Below are 22,009 nucleotides of genomic sequence, written 5' to 3'. Positions count from 1 at the left end.
CGGAGGAGGCTGCGGCCAGGAGTCCTCGGGCGGAGGAGGCGGAGGCCAGGAGTCCTCGGGCGGAGGAGGCGGAGGCCAGGAGTCCTCGGGCGGAGGAGGCGGAGGCCGGGGCACAGGGAAGGAACGAGGCCGGGGCACAGGGAAGGAACGAGGCCGGGGCACAGGGCAGGAACGAGGCTGGGGCACAGGGCAGGAACGAGGCTGGGGTACAGGGCAGGAAGGGACAGGCGGAAGAGACTCCCCGGCAGGAACAGCCTCGGTGCTCTGGGTGCTGGGCGGCACAACCTCAGGATGAGGCAGGGGCACAGGGCAGGATCGAGGCAGGGGCCCAGGGCAGGACCGAGGCTGGAGTCTGGGTTCGGGCTGGAGCCGGGGTAGGAGCCAGGTCTTGGTTTTCCTTTGCAGGCTTCGGGGTCCACCCAAGGCTAGGCGGGTCCCTAGGAAAGGGTTGAGTAATCTCTCTGCTGGGTCCATTGGTGGTCTTGTCCTTCTGTCAGGGTGTGAGGAGGGGTAGGACCCAAATGCACGAGAGATGCGAGGCATGGTAGAACAAAGGGTTTAATTCTCAAAACGGGGAACAGATAGGGTACTCACAGGGACAAGTAGTAGTAGGACAAGACAAAGACTGGACACAAAACAGAAACCTAAATACACAGAACCAAACGACACACAGGTGGACACAATGACGCTAACGAGAACGAGACACAGGTGAAGACAATGACAGGGAAACACTAGGGCAGGGCAAAACCAAAAACAAGGGGGGCACGGCTGTGGCCGTGACACCCGAGATTACTGCTTAGACTACTTCTGTTTTGATTAAAAAGAGACTAAAATAACATTTTCATTCACTTAATCTAGACTAAATATCATCAGTTGTCGTCGACTAAAACTAAAATAGTCATGGATAAGTCTGACTAAAATAAGACTAAAATGCTCAGACTTTTAGTCGACTGAAACTTAGACTAGACAAAGAAGAGTATGAACATGACTAAAACTAATAAAAACTAAAATGACAGCTTGACACAAAGACTAAAACTAAAATTGAAACAGGCCGCCAAAAACAACACTACTTGAGACCACAATGAAACATAACAAGACCTTCTTGTGATCAAACTTTTTAATGAAATAATCCAGTTTTATGTGACAATGAATCAAGCCTGATAAAGCTTGATTTAGCCCTATTGAATGCCACTTGTTAAGGACAATGAGTGTGAAAGAGTGCAGATGTCCTCAAAAAGGCAATGAATTGAGCCAGGTGTGTGAAAAGTGCTATAGGTGAAGTGTATGTTTGCATGTCTCAGATCTCAGAAAGCATTTTATGATGGTGAGTGTGTGTTTGCAATAAAGGTGTGTCTGTCTGTGTGCTAAAAGCAGATTAGAAAATTGGTTACATTAAGGGCATAACATATCTGGCACAAAAATTGCTGCTCACACACATGTAACCACAAAGACTATTATATCTTCTGACTAAGGATGATATGAAAACGGAGTACTCACAGCAAGTCAGAAAATGTAAGAGAGCACAGTGTATTATGTTCTATTAAATCTATTGTATTGTATCATTCAAATATAAAAATGTATTATCTTCAAAACCTGGAGACCATATTTAATTAAACAGGATCAATAGGTTTGTTAATGGTTTGCATTATGGCAAAGTGTACACTGTTGTGTTTGATGAGTCAGGCTTTTCATTTTAGCCTAACATTTAGAGTTTAAATAATAGCACTCCTTATGGCTAATGATTTCTAAATGGCTGTTACAAAATTACAGATAATTGCTTTAAAAAATAATTTACAGTCCAATCCTAGCAACAACAAAAAACTCTTACTGGGAATCAAATGAGACGTGGTTATAAAAACTGGATACTCGGTTAATGCTATGCTATAGCCCTGTATAGTGCTAAAAAATAAAAATACAATTATGTATGTTTTATTAATTATTAAGTTATTTATAGATACAAGTCCATGTGACCTTCTCCTTCAATGGTTGACAGATGTCAGTCATGTCGTAACTTCAAACGTCAACTTAAGACTGCCACTTTTTCAAAAGGTGAACCAGTTAACTCAAGAGTTCCCACACAAGTGAATGTGCCCACTAGAACTTCAAGGTTGTCTCTTAATTGGTGGGAGAAGCAGTTTCTGGTTTGTTATTAGTCCTCTGACAGAACAGTGAAATCGTCTCCCACTGCTCACCGTGAGATGTCATTGGGTAGAAGGTTCCAAAGCACTGCAAGGGTTCTCACAATGAAATTGATTGCTTTGAAGCTTTTGTAAGTAGCTATAGCAAGGGCTCTCCAAAGAAAAGGTTATTTTTTATATATATGGTAATAATCAAAAATTCTAATATGTATGGTTCCAATGTTATGTTTTGGGACCTCTATCAATGCGAGTTGCGGCAGGTCCCCCCCAACTAAGTACGACAATGGCACACACGAATGCACTACTAAAACTACAAACACTATTGTCTTTCTGAAATAAAAAAGTTGATCTTTACAAAATTTGGGTGGAGTAGGGAGGAGTATATTTGACTGTTCATCACAAAATACGGTTGTCGGAAAGCTCTCCAGATTCTGACAAGCAATGAGACAGACAAATGAAGCTATCTTGCTTGATTTAGAGCTAGCGATAGATATCTTTTAAGTTGGTGGTTAACCATGTGCCAAATGCACTGTGTTTATTGAGTGAATTTTGACTATGGCAGTCAGTGTAATATTCCCTGCCATAAAGTCAACATTTCTGTGTATCGCCAACCTATTATTGAATGAATATGGTAACTATATTGTGATATTTACGATTAAAGGTAAGAACAACATATAAATGTATCGACCCCCCCGACCTGTGGTTTTTACCTCTTTTGGGGGGGTCCGAGCCTTGTCAGACCCCCCCAAACCCCCCTGTAATTCGCACACCGTGTCAACTAGTATTTCCAACTAGTTTGTGGTTCTCTGGTTCTTGTTGGCAAGTGACATTCGTGAGAACTCAATTTGTAGAACACCACTAATGGGTTTGTGACCACTCGGAATTCTCAAAATATGGTCTTTAAGTTGTTACGGTTGTTCTCTCAACTGATTTCCTAGTCCTGGCTGTGTCTTTTTGGTATGAGGCCAAGTTCATTCTAAGCAAGCTCTAACAGCCACTTCTTCCAGCACGGCCTCTTGTAGCAATGTTATATTGTTTTGAGAACATTGTGAGTTCTTGTATTGGAGGTTCTCAAAGCTACATAAGAATGTTCTCCTCTTAACTGGTTCTCATAGGGAGGTCTCATTAGTGTGCGGCCGGGAGTTCTCCTCCTCCAGGAGGGCAATTCTTTGCTTCAGCATGCGGACCTGGGTCTCGTGACGTTCCACCATGGCCATCATTTGAGCCTCCATCTTCTTCAGCTTGTTCTGGTGCTTTTTCTTAGCCTTCTCATAAGCCGCCACCAGGTTACTGAGGAGAAAATGGGTTTAGAGTGGGACAATGAGTCAGAGAGTAAGAAAAAGAAATATAGAAAGTAGGTGTATAGGGAGAGGAGCCAAGAAAATACGGAGGGAGGGAATAAAAAGAGTGAAGAATGTTGGCAGCTTGGCTAAGTAAGATAATGTCAAACTTTCAACTACTGTTGTAAATTAGTTATTTCAATTCAGTTAGTTTAATTTGGGGAAGGTAATGTAATTATGTTGTTTTCAAATGTTATTACCCCCTAGAGGGCAGTACTGTATCATAATACATATTATCCAAAAAAAAGAATACCCGTAATCAATTACTATTGTTTCTCAATGGATAGTTTTATTTGTTATGTATTGGCCTCAGGACAGTGAACGCAGCACATAGCAGTTCATTACTTCCTGTGATGCCTAAAAAATGTTTCCTTTCTCTGCACGTTTTGTTGCTCCACTGTCTGGCAAGAGAATGCACCTGCGGAAGTCTTGCTGCAGTGTAGTCTGCCCTACTGCAGTGTTACTCATTGACGGGTTTTGTGGAGAGTCAACTCCTGCTAAAAAGTGGGACTTTGTCCTATCATTGTGGCTCTCATGAAAAAAATAGTGAAGACCACTGCCCTACTGTAACCAAGATGTTATTGTTCGACTGTAGTATTTTTTTGCTCACTGTGTCTGACAGCTGAATTGTGGTTACTTTGCAATGTGGCTAGTACTGTTGTAGCACAGCCAACAGACAAAGCACGGTATCATCACACCTTTCTCCTACCCCCGACAAGGAAAGGGTCTTCCCCCTTTTGTCCTTATCTCCCAGAGCAAGAGCTTCAAAGCCTCTGGCCCAGCATGGGATCAAGAACAGAGGCCACACAGCCTCATAGTATCAGACCAAGGATTTCTAAGGAAGAACTTTCTTTTGTGGATTTACAAACATATTTATAAAGGACTACATGGCTCATGGACACTATTTCAATGACAGTAGTTGATGTGTTATAATGTGTGCTTTTCGTTGTTTAATTGATGTTTGATTATAACTTCCCTTCAGGAAGAGTTACGTTAGTCAATGTTAGATCCAAAATAATTGTGTCATACTAACAAAACCATTTATGAAAGTTGTATTGTTAAATTCTGAAGTTTAAGCATTCCATGGACATTTGAAATAACGGAACTCAAAGCTAGCAGCCACTTCACACCTCTAGGCAAATCTCAGGATGACGCCCAGGTGGGGAGTAACTGACCAATGAAAGAGTCCCCCCTGTTCTTTGGAGTATAAAACCCCCAAACCTACAATCACCCCCGCTTGTTCGTAGGATTAAACTGAAGTGAACGCGTCATTTCTACCTATTCCTCTAAACCTGCACTTTCACGGAGCGCCCAGAACTTTGAAGAGAGATTCTGCTTTCTATTTAATAGAAAGCGGATTGTTGATGTTTGATTGTATTTTACAAATGATTTAACCTAACCATCGTTAGGTCAGTTACCATTGATCGTCCATTGTTGCTATAGAGGCCTACCTCTTCCTCTCTACATCTTTCTCACTCCCTTTCCCCTCCCCACGCGCTCTACACAGCCATTGTGTAGCTCGCTCTCATTAGAATCTAGGAGTACTGTACTGCTTTAGCCAAACTAACCCGGGAGTCAGGTGGCTGAGCGGTTAGAGAATTGGGCTAGTAATCAGAAGGTCGCTGGTTCGATTCCCGGCCGTGTCAAAAGACGTGTTTCCTTGGGCAAGGCACTTCACCCTACTTGCCTCGGGGGGAATGTCCCTGTGCTTACTGTAAGTCTCTCTGGATAAGAGCGTCTACTAAATGTAAATCCATAACTTATCTGGTATTTGTTCATTATAATTACATTTTCCTAAATAAATCCTTGTGTATAATACTCACGTATCTCTCAAATTATCTGATCTGCTCTACTTTCATAGAATTCACTACTTAAGATTAGACTGATTATTACAAAGGCTATTATTCTATAAGGTTAAATAAGGTTTCCTCAGTCTCTTAACAAATATGAGGTGGTGCCCCCAAGAACTATATACTTTATTATAAATTAAGTATTGCCAATCTTAAACGTGTATACCCGGCTACACTGTATTTTTCAGAAATAAAGCCGTGGCCTGTACCCGGATTTTACAGTTTTCTTGTGGTTGTACGGCTTATATTTCAAAGTGGCTTATAGCCCGGTTTTAGAACCAAAAAGTGGCTTTGTCCCAAGATCACTGCAGACTGTGCAGCTAACTTAATGCTCAACACTTGAACGGGGGCTTATTACTTGAAAGAGGAATTATGTACTGTGTTGTCTCAGTTACACTATCAGGGCTTGGAAATACAGTGACTTGCTAAAGTAAGCAAATGGCTAGTAGAACATAATATTTCATAATCATTTAAGTAAATTAAACAGCTGCAAGACCCAGTGAAATATTATATAGGCCTACAGCTAGCAAACTAACGTTAGCTAGCATCGCTAACGACATTGGCTAATTCACCTTCGGGAGTGTAACCGAGCTCTTTGTAGGTTTGTTTTAGATACAATTGTATATGGTCTTGTAGACAATAAGTCTCTTTTCACAACTTGTATTTTCCCACTTCTCTTCTTGACATCGCCATTCGAACAGTCCTCACTAGTGATGGGCATTCCGGCTCTTTTTCGTGAGCCGGAATTCACCCTGATTGTAAATGTTGTCTAGTTAGATGGCTATCAAAGCAGTCCAATGTGAAAGTGTTTCTTGGTAAATTAACATTCGGCCTATATTCCAGTGTGGCCTAATTTACAAACACAAAGTTCCCATTCTGATGGGATGCAAATAGAAAATGTGGCCTATTTTCCGTAAAATACGGTAAATACATTTACATTTATTCATTTAGCAGACGCTTTTATCCAAAGTACAGACTGTAGTCAAAGCACAACAGAGGATGTACTTCCTACGGCAGCTGAAGAAATTCAACCTGCCAAAGACAATGATGGTGCACTTCTACACAGCCATCATTGAGTCCATCCTCACCTCTTCCATCACCATCTGGTATGCTGCTGCCACTGCCAAGGACAAGAGCAGACTGCAACGTATCATCCGCACTGCTGAGAAGGTGATCGGCTGCAATCTGCCTACCCTCGAGGACCTGCACACCTCGAGGACACTGAGGTGAGCGAGGAAGTTGTGGCCGACCCCTCCCACCCTGGCCACTCCCTATTCCAGCTACTCCCCTCCGGCAGAAGGCTGCGGTCCATCAGGACCAAAACCTCATGCCATAAGAACAGTTTCTTTCCATCTGCTACTGGCCTCTTCAACAAGGCCAAGGACTCCCACTGACATTCATTCATTATTTAACCCAGTATCTGATTGCACTATGTTGACCACTCATGCTGCTCATTCTTATTCTTATTTTTATATATATTTTATATTTAAATTGTTTTATTCTTAGACTGTTTAGTTCTTAGGAATAGTTAAACTTCTGTACCTTTACTTAATTTAAGATTGCTATATGTTTAGTGTTTGCACCTCCCTGCCACAGTAAATTCCGTGTTTGTATAACATACATGGTGAATAAACCGAATTCTGATTCTAGTTGTTTGGCTATCGATTTTTACATGTCACACGCAATCTAACTTTCGCAAAAGTACTTGCCACATGCTTCGACAAACAATTGTCCTGGTGCACGTAACTGTCATTATCGCATTTCATACTTCTGTCGATCTATTTCTTATTTCCTGTTAGTTTCTGTGCATCCAATCAGCGACAAAAGTGTTGTACCTACCCTTTCCGTTTTGAGTTAATGTAATTTGGTTTCCCATTTGGGGGAGCGTGTCTTTGTATTTGGGGGGTGAGAAAGTCATCCTATTTGGATGGAGTTTACTATTTGCGGGGAGTGTTTTCATTTGGGGGATGTACTCATATATGTACTCATATTAGTGGGTGTGTTTTGAACTTCAGCGCCACCGTGGTTCCTTGACTCTGATCATCAAAATACAGTTAGAACTATGTATGTCTGATACATGATCATCTGCTTTATTTTCTACATTCACTTTATGTACATTGCTTTTAAGAAAGGCATTTGCTTAATGAATACGATATAGTAATGTAATTTGAGGACCTCAAAATAACCATTAATTCTGTAAGTTCTCTGCAATTATCACTGTACTAAAGCTGTCGTAATGAGTCTGTTGTGTGATGTCCTCCTTTTTCTCGGTTTCTCTGCCTGGTTGTGTTTTCTTTGTTGGACGATGATTGGAGGGGCAAGGACAACATCTATAGGGTGTCTACTTGTTGTTAGGTTAGTCGTGGAATACATTTGTAATTCATTTGCAACCCCTAATGCAGACTTCTATTTTTGTCATGGCCTCAGAACCAATAATGCCAGTTTCTATGGTTACCTGTTTGCACGTTTAAGGTCATTGACAAACTCAGCGCTCTGCTGGTGGCGAACCTCACTGCTCTTAGTCAGACGCTCCAACGCTGCTACAAGCTCCTGGACACGACCCTTCACCTTCTTCTCCCTAACACAAATATACACACACGCAAAGGGTTTCTGATTAAGGAATGTTTGTACACAACATGGGTAGGTACATGGCATACCATGACAAAACACATGCACAAACGCACACACACACACACCCTACCGCCTCAGAGCATTGGTAAGCTCTGCTGCCACGTCATTGTCATTCAGAGTCCTCAGGTCAGACAGACTGATGGTTGGAGAGTCCCCAGAGTCCTGCAAGAGACACAATAAAGACTTAAAAATTGTTTGTACAAACTTCAGTCAACACACTTCACAGTCACAGAAGTCCCTGACAATATTCAACTCAACCGTTCATGGCCATTTTTCTATGTGAAATCCTGTACATTGTACATATCCAAACCTCTCTTGGGAGAATAAAACTACCCTGTAGAGATGTGTCAAACATCATCTTGTTGTGTCACTAGGGGGATGTCAGTTCTTCTCGCAAGGCTTAGATGTGGTGTTGTGATAGGAACCCTTTATAAGAGTTGAGGTAATTGAGTTGATAATGGGCTCCTGAATCCCACTGAACTCCATCGCGTAACTCATATAACTAACCATAATATACTTACCATGTGATCGAGGATGACTTTACTGTCCTTAACCCATTTGGCTGTATGAAAGGAAAAACTGTTTGAAATACTGATAGTTGCATTTTAATGTTGGATTAGAATGTCTTGAATTGTCTGTGAGAAAGCAAGGCAAATGGTCCCAGGCGAAGTGGGGGTTAATGACCCTACAAGAACAGTTGACCATTTGAGATGGTAATATCCTGGGCCTTGTTCTATGAAGCAGATTAAACACGCCCGGGATAAATTCTTGTTATCTTGCTTCACTAAGCCTAACAACCGTAATCAAGCTAAGCAGTATGACGACGGTGGTTATCAACTCCTTAACTCAACCCAGGTTTTCCCAACTGAGTGGGGCTTGTTTGCAAAATATGACCAATTACAAACATGGACAAATCTAGAGCGCTGTACTTCACACAAGAACAGCAAACATGAATGTTAAACATTTACAAAGATTTTAAGAGCATAATTCAAGTGAATAGCAACACTGTTGCTGCTTCCAAAAAAAGAAAGGAATGTTGGGAGAAAACTGAGGCCGTCTTAACCCAAAAATGCCAGGGCCGATTTTCGGTCCCAGTCCAGCCCTGTATCCTGGTAAGAAGTGAACCACCGTCGTGACACTGAAAATCCTTAAACTTGAAGTTACCTCGCTAACCCTAAATCCCGCTTCGTAGTATAGCGCTCTGAAGTTTAATGATGTGATCTTAGCTGCGAAGGGGTGATCCTATGGAATGTAAGATAACAAAGACTGTTTTGGGACAGTTGGTCTACAGATAATGATTGTTCTACTCTGATTGTACTGAAGGATTGTATTGTTTTAAGGAGTGAGCCAATGGCAGAAGGGTCATGGGACAGCTGCATGTCTGAATTGTGATTGTGGATGGACCAATTACTTTTGAGAACTGTGTACTATAAAATGGTGTGTTGAAGGATGTTCTTGGGAGTTCAGGGCCATCAGCCATCTACTGGATTATCCAGTTCCACTCTAGAATACTAGATGGAGCTGTATGGAGATCAGAACTTGTGAGACGCTGTTTGGGGGTGCATTACTTCTGATCCCATCTGACTCATGGCCAGATGGTTTTTATTGTCTTATGTTTGTGTGTCAAAGATGGTGTTGGTATAATGGTTGTACTGTTTAATAAATATGAGTTTAAAGGACATTTAATCAATTTAAAGGAGATTCATGAGGTGAGAGAGTATTTGAGGGGATGGTTCTAGGAGACAAAAATTAAGCTTCTCAAAGTGAAGATACTTGAAGAAATGTTTCCTAAGGATATTATAGTTTGCCGACAACTCCTCAAATAACAAACTTGCCAGCCATATACAAATCCTTTAGTTTCATAATCAGCCCAACGTGTAAACCTGCATCTCTCAGGTGTAGTGTAAGCCCTACCCCAAATTGGACATATGCAGGACAGAGGGCATGAGATACCCAGAAATCTCTGAACATCATGCCATACATTGACCATGTTCACAACAATAGTGTTAGAGCTGGATCTCTTAAGTCCTTAAATTTTGCAGAATACATATGGAAGTTCAAAGTTAGGTTTAACTGAATATGACTCAATATTAATCCAAGACGCAGTGTCCTGGGAGATAAAGGTATTATATGGTTATCTGTAGTTACGCAGCTGTGGTGGAAGTTATTCAGAGAATCAATTGTTAAAAAAAATAACTTATAAAAGATCCCTATAGCAGAGGTTTAATTTCACTCAAATATACTACATTGATATCAGGACAAAGATTCTTTATTTGAGTCTTGGCAGAAATATTTAAATGAGGATATCTCTGTGGGTGATTGAATGCATGTAAGAAGGTACAGACTAGTAGTGTGTGTGTGTGAATACACTATTTAAGTGTTGTGGAGACTATGTTCTCTGGTCAGTAATGCTTAGAAGCCACTGTGGTGCATCTGATTAAAATGCCGGAGATGATGTACTGTTCCAACTTTGTTTTTTTTTTATTGTAAAGTTGAGAGGAATGGTGTTGGTTAGATTTGCCTTTAAGGGTGTGTTTTGTGTGTGTGTGTGTGGTTCTGTAAAGAAACAGCATACAACGGATAATTAGCATAATACAATAATAGGCATCTCAACATATATTGCTAGTGAATACCTCACATCAATAATAGCCATATTATTATAACATTCTTGTAACAACGTTACTGCAGTGACACTACTGTCTATACTGTCTGTTGTTCCACGTAGACATACCAGCCGCTAAAACAGCGCGAGTAAACATGTCGCTTGCTGGCTAACAACGATTACATAGCATTGCTACAGTAACCACCACTCCGGCATCAGAAAACACATTTAACTGCTACAATACCGTATCTAACAAACACAGACTCATAATGACATAACTAGACATAACAAGAAGCATCAGAAATACTTACATGTATATGAACGCACACAATACAAAATGTTTTTACTCTCCTCAATAAACTAATGTCCGCACCAGAAACAAGGCAGTCCACTACTCCGCTATTCCCGCCACTGGGTATCATGAGCGCGAGCATCCCCAAACTGCACTCCGATTGGCTATATCAGTGGAGCCATAAGGGGTGCATGCACTAACGGCATGACCCAACAGCAGCGAAAGGGGCTGTTCACGTGCACAGCCTAAGGGGGCAAAACCATCAGTCCTTCGCAACATAATTTATTGCAATACTATTGTTTGATGCCGAAATATATCACCCCAGTGAAACTGCATAAATATATCTAGAGAGGGTACAGTTACTAGGGAAATTGTGAGGTGTGCTTGCATCGGTTGCAGCTGGTGCAGTTTTTTTGTTTAGTTTTACTAAAGCACCTCTAAACCTATTGTTTAAACTAATATCAAACATTTGGATGATTTTCATGGGTGTATTTACATTTTACAAATTATATTTCTGTATATTTTAAATAAGTATGCATACTTATTATTTATGAAGATTGCATAGATTAAAAAGCATACATTTGTTGCTGCTCATTAACACTTCAAAATACTAAGAGTGAAGTGTAGATTGAAATGTTTGTCTTCTCATTTCCCTTAGTGCAAGATGGAATGTGGCAGCCTCACATAGTTTAAACATTTGTATCAAAACAAAGAAATTGGGCAATCATGTGTAAAAAAAGTCCTAAGCTATATAACTTACATTTTCCCTTGAGCTTTTCCTTCTAGTGATATTCAAGCATTTACTCAAATTGCATTCATTCATTAATAAAGAAACCTTGTCACTGGCAGTATTTTAGCTGGAATGGCAATTGAGATTGTACCATCTGCAAAAAAACGGGGGCAAAAAATAACCTTGGCATTTATTTGGGAAAACTGCCTAATATAACAAGTTTACTGGAAGTTATCATTTTGTGTCAGTAACAACGTCCCTGTCTGAAGACTCGGGGTCATGTGACTGTCTATCCGCATTGTAAGTAGGGAAAACCACCTTGTGCTTGTAGCGTTATCCACTCCAATCGTTTGGATACCGAGATGGCTCTACAGGACTTACAATCATCGTTTGATACCCCTCTTGTGGCTTACCGTATTTCTTCGAATAAACGCCGCCCTCGAATAAACGCTGCACCAAAAAAATCTGAAACCGGTTATTTAATTGGTTAATTTCAACCCCAGTATTTATTACACATGTACATAACTTTCTGCACAGCTTTCTGTTTGAAAGCTAATGTGTATGAACGTTTAGGCATGCTGCTTCAGATTTCTACACAATGTAGAACACATGTATTTGAGACTCATGTATTACCAAAGCACACCTAATTGATAGCCAATGAGAAAGGGAGTTGCCGCACTTATAGACAAACAAAGAATAGACAAGGAGGTCAGCGGTAGTAGCCTAAATGAAACCTGCTTTTTTAGCTGCATGATTCATTTGTCACAATGCCAGCAACAAAGTTGTCTATGGCTGCACTGCAGCTACAATTCACGAAACCCCCTTACTAATTAAACACCGCCCTCAAATAAACGCCGCCCTCGAATAAACACTGCACCAAAAATGAACGTTATTTAATAAAGATAAGGGGGCCAGTTGAGGTGGCTCGGGCATCTGATAAGGATGCCTCCTGGACGCCTCCCTGGTGAGGTGTTCTGGGCACGTCCCACTGGGAAGAGGCCCCGGGGAAGACCCAGGACACGCTGGAGGGACTATGTCTCTCGGCTGGCCTGGGAACGCCTCAGGGTCCCCCAGGAATTGCTGGTGGAAGTGGCCGGGGAGAGGGAAGTCTGGGCGTCCCTGCTTAGGTTGCTGCCCCCGCGACCCGACCCCCAGATAAGCGGAAGATGATGGATGGATGGATATCCCACAGATGAAACTGGCCCTTCTAAATGTTAGATCACTAAATAACAAAACATTTCTAGTTAATGATCTGGTCAAAGAAAATAAAAGACTGCATCTGTCTAACAGAAACCTGGCTAAACAATGAAACGACAACAGCAACATTAATAGGAGTGTGTCCACCTGATTACAGCTTCCACCAAGTTTCTAGGAAGAAAAAAAAAGATGTGGAGGAGTCGCAGCTATTTTCTCATCTAAACTGTTGTTCAAAATCACTGAGCTAGGTGAATTTACATCAATTGAATATCTTGCTACAGAGCTCAAAACCGAATCAATACTTTTTGTTATTATATATCGGCCACCCAAGCACTCGCCAATATTCATACAAAAATTGTCTGAACTATTATCACTAAGTAGTTCTAAACGGAGACTTAAATATCCAAGTAAATAAAAAAGCAGACCCAAGAACTATTGAGCTTTTAAATCTCCTCGAGAGTTTCGATCTAACTCAACACATAACAGATCCGACACACCGGCACGGGAACACACTAGATCTAGTAATAACAACTGGACATCATCAATAATATTTCAATGTGTGTTACAACTGATCTACCCCTCTCAGACCATAATTGTATACTTTTGATGTGGAAATCATCCTAACCACCAAATAATTCTTAGTCCAAAGAAGACATCTAGACGATGGAGTTATGATGCAATCTTCTGAGCAATTTTGTTGAGTTACATTTTATTTATATTGAAAACCACAAAGACTGTGGCTCGAGACACCGCAAAGATTGTGGCTTGAGACACCGCAAAGACTGCGGCCTGTGTGTTTTGGAATCCCGCAAAGACTGCGGCTTGTATTTTGTCGAGTTACGTTTTTATTTATATTGGGAAACTACAAAGACTGTGGCTCGAGATATCGCAAAGACTGTGGCTCGAGATACCAATAATTATTATTAGGCACCTATTGGAACCTATTGGAATTGTTAGTTTTATTATTAGGGTTCCTCCGGTAGGAGGGAACCTATTGTTTTTGTTAGTATTCCTATTATTATTATTTTTCCTCTTCTCCGCTAAATGGCTCAATAGCTCAAAAAGTCCTCTACACAATTTTTTCAAATTTGGTCCCATGATACAACAGGTCACTCACTACTCCCAGACGGCTAGTGACCCATGTGCACCGATAGGTGGTGCTATAAGCCACGCCCAATGTCTACGTGATTTCCCCAAAGCCCCATTACTCCAAAATGCCTGAGATTTCTCATGGGGAACAAAAAAGCCTCAAGAACCCATAAGGTCCGCCATGATAGATTTTGCTGTACTGTCCAAATTTGGTACAACCTTCAAAACCCTTCTCCTCATGAACCATAGATCCAATCAACTTTAAATGTGTTACAGTTGTGTAGAATACATGTCTTTATATAGGGTGACATGGAATAAGATATGCAACACAAAATGGCTGAAAGGGGTGTATTTATGTAAATGTCCACATTGCCTCAATATCTTTGTAACAATAAATCAAATACAATTTTGACTGATGGTTTTTCAAACCTAATAGGGTTCAAAATGACATCACTCTGAAGTACCATAAACTATTTCACCTTGGTATGTCAATATATGATTGAATTCAATTGAATTGCTCCAAATTCTCAGACTCATCCTGTCCCTTGACACTAGGGCGACCACCTGTCCCGCTTTGCGTTGTGTCGCACAGCATTTTCACCCCTATCCCGCACGTCGCATATTGAAAATGCTATGCGATACAGTGCAAAGCGGGACAGGTGGTCACCCTACTTGACACACGCGCGAGCTTGGCAAGACGCAAACACATCTTTTCTGGAAATTGTGTGCAGACCAGGCCCCACCCTCGGTTTTTAGCTCCTGTTTCATTTCGCTTCCAATCGCAGCTCGCCGTTACGAATATAAATTATTTTTCAGCGGCCATTGTTGTTTTCAACTGGAATCGCGTGATAGCCGTGTTGGAGGCAGCCACGTTCGGTAAGTCATGTCACCTATTTTTACACATTTTAAGCTAGAAACAATGATTGGGTTCGTGAAAGTACACTACTTTTGAATTATGGTGAAGGTTTGAGCACTTTTAGACCTTTAGATCGTGAGTCTGAAGTGACGGAAAACCGAAATCGAAAAGTAGTTATCTTTTTTCCTTTGTGTTTATAATTAAGGAATCATTTTGCATCTCAGCGAATTCTTCACCAAAAAGGTCGAGGAGGGCAGCATTTAGGAGAAAAAGCGAATCCCCACAGACCTGTAGGCTCAGAATTTTGATTTGGGTCGTGAAAGTCTTTGGAATTGGAGTGAGTTCGGACCGCATAGACTTAGGCGGCAGCCATGTTTTGGTTGTGTCTTGTTCACCATTTTATTTACAGTTCGGTAAATTCCAGCCCGAAAAAGGGCTGGGCAGCCTCTGACTGTAGCATTGACTGTATTTCCCTCAATTCTACTCCAAACACGTCAGGGATGACTGCTTTTTGTAGACAAGAGCCTGCTGAAGATAGCCAGTAGGATTTTTCAAAGCAATCCTGTTTCATTCGTAATTGACTGAGACTGAGAAAGCGACCTACGTTAGCCAAGCTAGTTTCACTCGGTCTCTGACAGTCAGAATCACTGATTACAGGCAAAGGTCGAGCTGGTCTTTGGTCAGATATGTATATTGACTAGTTTAGAGCTAAATACTCTTGCCAGAGCCTGGAATCGAACCAGTGTTTTGAGTGACTTTGCATGGGTCTCCAACACATTTGGATTCAAGTTCAAGTATTGCCACTGGATTTCACAGTCAAAATTGAAGTTTGTATCAAGTGTTGATGGAAAAAGCTCCATTTTTCATAACTGAGCGTAACAGAGGATGCAACAGAGGATGCTGAGAGCAACACAGATCCCTAATACTCAAATCACGCAGTCGGAGCACAGCTACATAATCAGCGTCAGTGCCCTTGGGTACCCAGCATGCAGTGCGGCATGTCAAATAGGCAAAGACTATTTTTGGTTACAACAGCCGTGTTGCTAACCCAGCCGGACATTTTGAATGTTATCGTCAATTTATATATTTACTGAACGCATTGGCTTATCATTACAAAACTCGGTATACGTCTTTTGCACAATGCCATGAAGGTAATCAAAACGTTTCAGGGTAGCGCGACCGTGTTGCCAGGAAGTATCATGCAATTTTTTTTACTAGTTTTGCTTTGCTGCTTTAGCTACTGAATTTCCATCTTTTGTGCTGCTTGGCCCCTTCATTGCTGCTTGCAGCTATATTTCTTGGTATTTACTCTCTTTGTGGTTAAGCATGTGTGTTCAAGCCCCATCATGTTTATGCTAGGCCTGAATTTTTAAACTGTATATGTGACTGTCTAAATCTGTCTGAAACAAGGATATCTGTCTGGATAAAAGGAAGTGCTCAGCTAGGTTGAGCAGAGCCTTCTCACTCAGACACCATTGTACTGTCTTAGAACTGCTGCTTTCTGGCTATTTCTAAATGGTAGTCAGGAAAATCCGTGTATCATTCGTTCTTTTATTTTTCAATTGATAAACCAAAACCCCCAAATTATTCATTTTTCCGTTATTCAATTGAGAAACGTAAAACGAGAAACGAAAAACGATTGTTTTTCTTGTTATTCAATTGAGAAACCAAAATCGAAAAACCAAATTGAAAAACGGGGCGCTGACCGAAAATGAGAGAAATTATGAGTGCCACTGAATGCATTTGATCATTTTATTAACATTGTTGGCATGATTCCCATCTGCTGCAGAGTTTTGGAAAGCTCTTTATGCGTCTTCCCAGTTAGAAATAAATCCATAATTACATCAAAGTAACGTTCCAGTGCGGTCAGTGTCGACACCATACCACTGTTACTCACAGTGACTCTTAGCGCAGCGCTGGGTTTATAGGCAAATATACAGACATCCAACTTGCAGAGACTCATTTCCGGGAGGTAGCCCCCCCCCCCCGGACGCGATCCGGACGCATGATGTAACCACTCAACCTGCACGTACCACCCCCCCCCCCGGAAACGGAATCAGGACGCGCGATATGCACCTATCTCTACCAGATATGACCATTACACAGTCTCTCGCTCGCTCGAAATACAAAATCCCCGATTTTCGGGAGATTGTACAGTATTTGCGGCTGTCAGGGAGCCGCTATTGAAATGCGGGAGACTCCTGGACCTTCCGGGAGACTTGGGATGTCTGAATATAGATAGGCTAACCTGGAAAGTCCTGCCGATTTTTTCGGTTGTCATCAAGGTTCTAAATTAACTTTTTTGATCACCAGCCAATGTGGCTAGGGTAACAATCAGAATTTCCACTAATTTTCGGTGAAAATAAGAGAAATTATGAGTGCCACTGAATGCATTTGATCATTTTATTAACATTGTTGGCATGAAAAACATAAGTACAATACATACAACAAAATATACACTGAAAGTGCAAACATTCCATTTCAAGTTTGGGATCTATCTATCTACATTCTTCCTTGTGTTTTCTGGTGGACGCTCCGTTCGTTTCCATGGTTTCTCGCACTGGTTACACTGCAAACTGCGCGCAGCCAACGGGCGTATGAGTAACAACTTTCGGGTCACCAAAAACAAAATTTCAAAATCATTTTGGGTCAGTGCCCCGTTTTTCGATTTGGTTTTTCGATTTTGGTTTTTAAATTGAATAACAAGAAAAACTATTGTTTTTCGTTTCTCGTTTTTGGTTTCTCAATTGAATATTGGAAAAACTAATAATTTTTGTTTTATCAATTGAAAAATGAAAGAACGAATGATACACAGATTCAGGAAACAGCTTGTTTCCCGATTTTGGTTCTTATTTCAAAACGAAAATCCATTGGCCGCAAAGTACACGGACCGGGTTGGGCTGCGTCTCCCGATAACGATGGATCCTAGCAACAATCGAGCAAAAAACGAAACCATGGATATTTCTTACATGCGTTTCCCAAACATGCTCGTAAGGAGTAGGCTAATCTATGCGCTTTCAAGAACTACGAATTTTCAAGAGACACTTAAGCTACGATGTCTTTGGGAACGGCCTGTAAAACTAAGATTCGTCCTACGATGGATTCTACGATCAACTTAAGGCCAAATTATACTTCTCCGACTCTGTTACAGACAGACGGACGGACGGAGTCGGACGGATTGGTTGCATTTATAGTACTCCGAAGGCTGTGGGTGCTGAAAACAATTCACTGCCAGAAGAGTAGGTGGCGCTGCACTGCGATGCTAGCTAGGTTATCGAAAAGTCGGAGAACATTTACAAATTAGCCGTTTCATCAATAAAGTAAGCACATTTTCAGCAACTACACTGGCCATTTCTCGTCACATTTTAATTCAGATCCTGATATACATGTACTGTTTAGCTGAAATATGAATTGTAAACTTACAATGGTGGTCAAAGGATTCTATTCGTCTTGTTGGTCACGGCAACCCCGCCCCTGACACAAGCGGTTCTTAATACGGACCAATCACAGCCAAGGGGTATCCGTAAAATGACGGATGGACAGACGGATAGTCAGGAAAATCAAGAGGTGCACGTAGAGCTCTCCGAGGGGCTCGGAGAGGGCGTTCCACGTTGGAGAGGGTGTTCCCCGTGTCCGTGAAAACGGATTAGTATAAATCGGCCTTAAATCGGCCTTTAGGCTTACGACGCTTTCGGGAAACTCAGCCTTGGTTGGTTAGGCTACAGGTGTGCAGCCATGGATCCTGGTTTGTTATCTTTCTACCTTTATTCTATTTGAGAGGTTTGTTGATGGAGACAGTGACGGTCTTCCATCAGGGGAATGGAAGAGTGGATATGGAAGACAACACTGGTGGAAAGATAGGAAAGGGGGGATCTGACTGGGTGATGCTCCCCTTATAGCAAACTGCTTAGCAGTGTGATAGAAGTGCACCTGTGTGTGTGTGTGCGTTGCACTGTACTTGATTATAGGGCATGCATGTATGTGTGTATCATGTTTGTGTGTGCATGTGTGCCACAAACACCTATTCCTGGTGACGAATGGCTCTGATCAAGGGCTTTGACAGAGTGGGATGATCAAACATGGTCTGTAGGGCTTGTAGACTGTGTGTATGTGCACGCCTTAGAACCCCAAACATTAGGAAGGATGTATGTGGGTGCGTTCCTATACTCTTCTTCCTGGGCCAGATTGAGCATCAACTAGGTGCGAAAGGGGGGACAAGGTTGCAGTATCAGGTGACAGAAGACAGAATGCATGGTACATGACTTATAGCTTGCATGTGTGATGGTCAGTATCTTGCAGGATTAATGGAACAGGCAGAAAAGCTCTGATATTGACCTCTCAAGGCCTTTGACAGTAGTCTGGGGGCGTGTTTCATGGTTTGGAATTTTGAGTGAAGTTATAAAGGGTGAATTTTTAATTTTTGTTGGAGTCTTCCATCCCTGGTTCACCTCCCTCTTCCACTTTCTTTAAGCAGTCCGTCACCAACTTTCAACCTTGCCGTTCTCCTCTCCTCAACAACACTTTATCTCAATCCAAGCAACAACAAAAAAACTGGATCTTGGAATTTGATTGAGTGCGAATATTGTTTTCTTCTTCTTTTCTTCACTGTGGTGAAATAACTGGCGCTTGAAGCTTCTAATAATCAACACAAAACAATTACACCTCTCTTAAGACTTGAAAAGGTCTCAAATCTTTGAAGCCGAATATCTGAGCTACAGTTTTCATGGTTTATCAACATTCAGATACTCAATGTATGACACATCATTTGAAAGTTTACAATTCTAATGTTATGACATTAGCGGCAACAATAATTGTAATGGTAAAAGGAATGAGCCTATAATTTAAATAAAGCGGATACACATGACACATTTGAAATGTATTTCTTAAAAAAAAAGGTATAAATTATTCAAGTGAGTTACAGTAAATGAGTATTCAACAACATAGAAAGCTAAAGGAAATGTAGGCCTATTCTTGAGGTGGTGAAAGAGCTGTGTAAGCATTGGAATGCTTGGAATGTTGACAGTGATTTGAAGGGAACATAAGGGACCAAATACGTTGATTCACTACGAGATCGATTATTAGAAATCACTAGAAGGGGGATGGGAAATTGCACCTTCCAACCAGCCTGAAAGATATTCACGGTTTACCAGGTCAAACAATGAAAAATGTATCCTGTGCACAATTGATTTATTAAATACAAGTTTGTGATACTGCTCATGCATAACACGAGATCCACACAGTTTTACAATTAAAAATAAAAGGATTCCAGAAGAAATTAGAAAATTTCCAAACAACTTGCCTCTTATATTTGCAATACTTGGACAGTCCACTGACAGTGCTCCTCAACAACACTTTATCTCAATATCTTTCCTCCCCAATACTTTTTTTACTCTCTTTTCAGGTTGGAGATGACACAACCTCTCCAGTGTCCACTCAGGGCCCTGTCCCCAAAATTTAAGCTGAAAGATAGAAATAGACCAGGAATAGACATCTCTCCACAGACACTCCTTAGAGGCTCACATGCACTAACTAACCTCCCTCCCCACCCTCGCACAGCTAATTTTGGTTTAGAGTGAGAATATAAGTTGGTGTTTGTGCAGTGGAGTTTGACTATTCAGTCTACGTGTCTTTTGTGGGCTTGGTGGCTTACAAGGAGGCTTACAACCATGTCCCTGCCTCTTATATGCCTCTTATATTTGCAATACTTGGACAGTGCCCTGTAGGGCTGAACGATTCCGGAATATAAGATAATCGCAATTAATTTGCAATTGCGATTTAATATGCAATTATTATGAAGTATTATTAATATAGATATATACTAGCCTACTGATTTCCAGTCAGAAACATAACACACAAAGTTCAGAAAAACTAAGGAGACCATACCGCCTGTAGCCTACCTCATCGAAATATTTTGGTAAATCAAAGCTAAACAAGAAACGTAAGCTTTAGTTGCACTTTCTTAACTAAAGCTAGCTAGCTAGCTACCGTTTCGGAAAAATAACTCTGCTGCGGAAATATTTAGAACTCACGAATCTAAAAGTTAAATCTTAAAAGAAAAAGAGACACTGTCAGAACATTTCTGATCCAATCAGTAGCCTAACAGAAACAGTATGGCACCGTCAGCCATAGTGATCCTACTGTATGTGTATCACCGAGGGGCATCATATATTTCGTGAACGCTTACTGCTTGAGTAATTTTGTAGTAGGCTACATTGAGTTAGGCTTTGAAACATTTCGAGCAGTGATCCTGTTGGGTTTTATTTGGCTTATTGGACACACTGGTGTTCAGAATTCTAGCTATGCATCGTACATGGCTTGTGGTGTTTTTTTAGGGCCGAATTAGGTTGGTGGTGTTGCCCCGTGAGGTAGCAACGTTAGCCAGCCAGGTTTTGCACAATACTTGACACTGCGCAGCATCTTCTTTTTAAAGACAAAATTGGCAAAGTGACTGTAGTCTCAGGTTCTGTCGAGCCTGAGGCCATGATCGTACAGGTCAAGGTACAGTGTAGCGTGCAAAGTTGATCCTTCGTCTGCAAACTGCGTTACTCTCGTGTGTCACGTGACCAAAGTAAAATCGCAGCCTTTACGATTACAAAATCGCGTTCTGTCCCATCGCGATATTAATCGCAAATGCAATTAATCGTTCAGCCCTAGTGCCCTGACAATAAATGAAGAACAATAAATGTTTTGCGAGGATAACTGGATCTATCAGACCATTGTTATGATGTTCCTGTGTGTTTAAACTTCTACCTGGCGACAACAACGTGATCATTGTCAGCCGACAATAGAATGTTGATCATGTCGGGCTATATACAGGACAAGTGCTGTAGACACAGCTCTCACTTTGGTTATGTACTGACCAGATGGCTCGCAGCAACGACCCCGGTGCCCCATACTCCCACAGTGCTCCCCCAGACTCACAACCATGTGAGTCTCTAAGGAGTGTCTGTGGAGAGATGTCTATTCCTGGTCTATTTCTATCTTTCAGCTTAAATTTTGGGGACAGGGCCCTGAGTGGACACTGGAGAGGTTGTGTCATCTCCAACCTGAAAAGACAGTAAAAAAAGTATTGGGGAGGAAAGAGATTGAGATAAAGTGTTGTTGAGGAGAGGAGAACGGCAAGGTAGAAAGTTGGTGACGGACTGCTTAAGGGAAGGTGAAAAGGGAGGTGAACCAGGGATGGAAGACTCCAACAAAAATGAAAAATTCACCCTTTAAAACTTCACTCAAAATTCCAAACCATTAAAAGCCCTCAGACTACTGTCAAAGGCCTTGAGAGGTCAA

General features: G+C 41.4%; 1 protein-coding gene across 2 annotated transcripts in view; it reads right to left on the bottom strand.

The window, feature by feature from the left end:
• Positions 1 to 1,936: 1,936 nt before the first annotated feature.
• Positions 1,937 to 22,009, bottom strand: part of mcc (MCC regulator of WNT signaling pathway) — a 348,154-nt gene continuing 328,081 nt past the window's right edge. For both annotated transcript variants that reach the window (XM_067249821.1, XM_067249822.1), the window contains 3 exons: positions 8,030 to 8,121; positions 7,784 to 7,906; positions 1,937 to 3,428 (listed from right to left, as the gene is read on the bottom strand). In XM_067249821.1, coding sequence (XP_067105922.1) covers positions 3,248 to 3,428; positions 7,784 to 7,906; positions 8,030 to 8,121 — 396 coding nt within the window. In that variant the 3' untranslated portion in view covers positions 1,937 to 3,247. The remainder of the gene's footprint in view (positions 3,429 to 7,783; positions 7,907 to 8,029; positions 8,122 to 22,009) is intronic.

This window comes from Osmerus mordax, chromosome 14, assembly GCF_038355195.1.
Source record: "Osmerus mordax isolate fOsmMor3 chromosome 14, fOsmMor3.pri, whole genome shotgun sequence".
Lineage (NCBI taxonomy): Eukaryota > Metazoa > Chordata > Actinopteri > Osmeriformes > Osmeridae > Osmerus > Osmerus mordax.
Note: the sequence above shows the minus strand (reverse complement) of the source record. Positions and strands in the feature narration are given on the sequence as shown.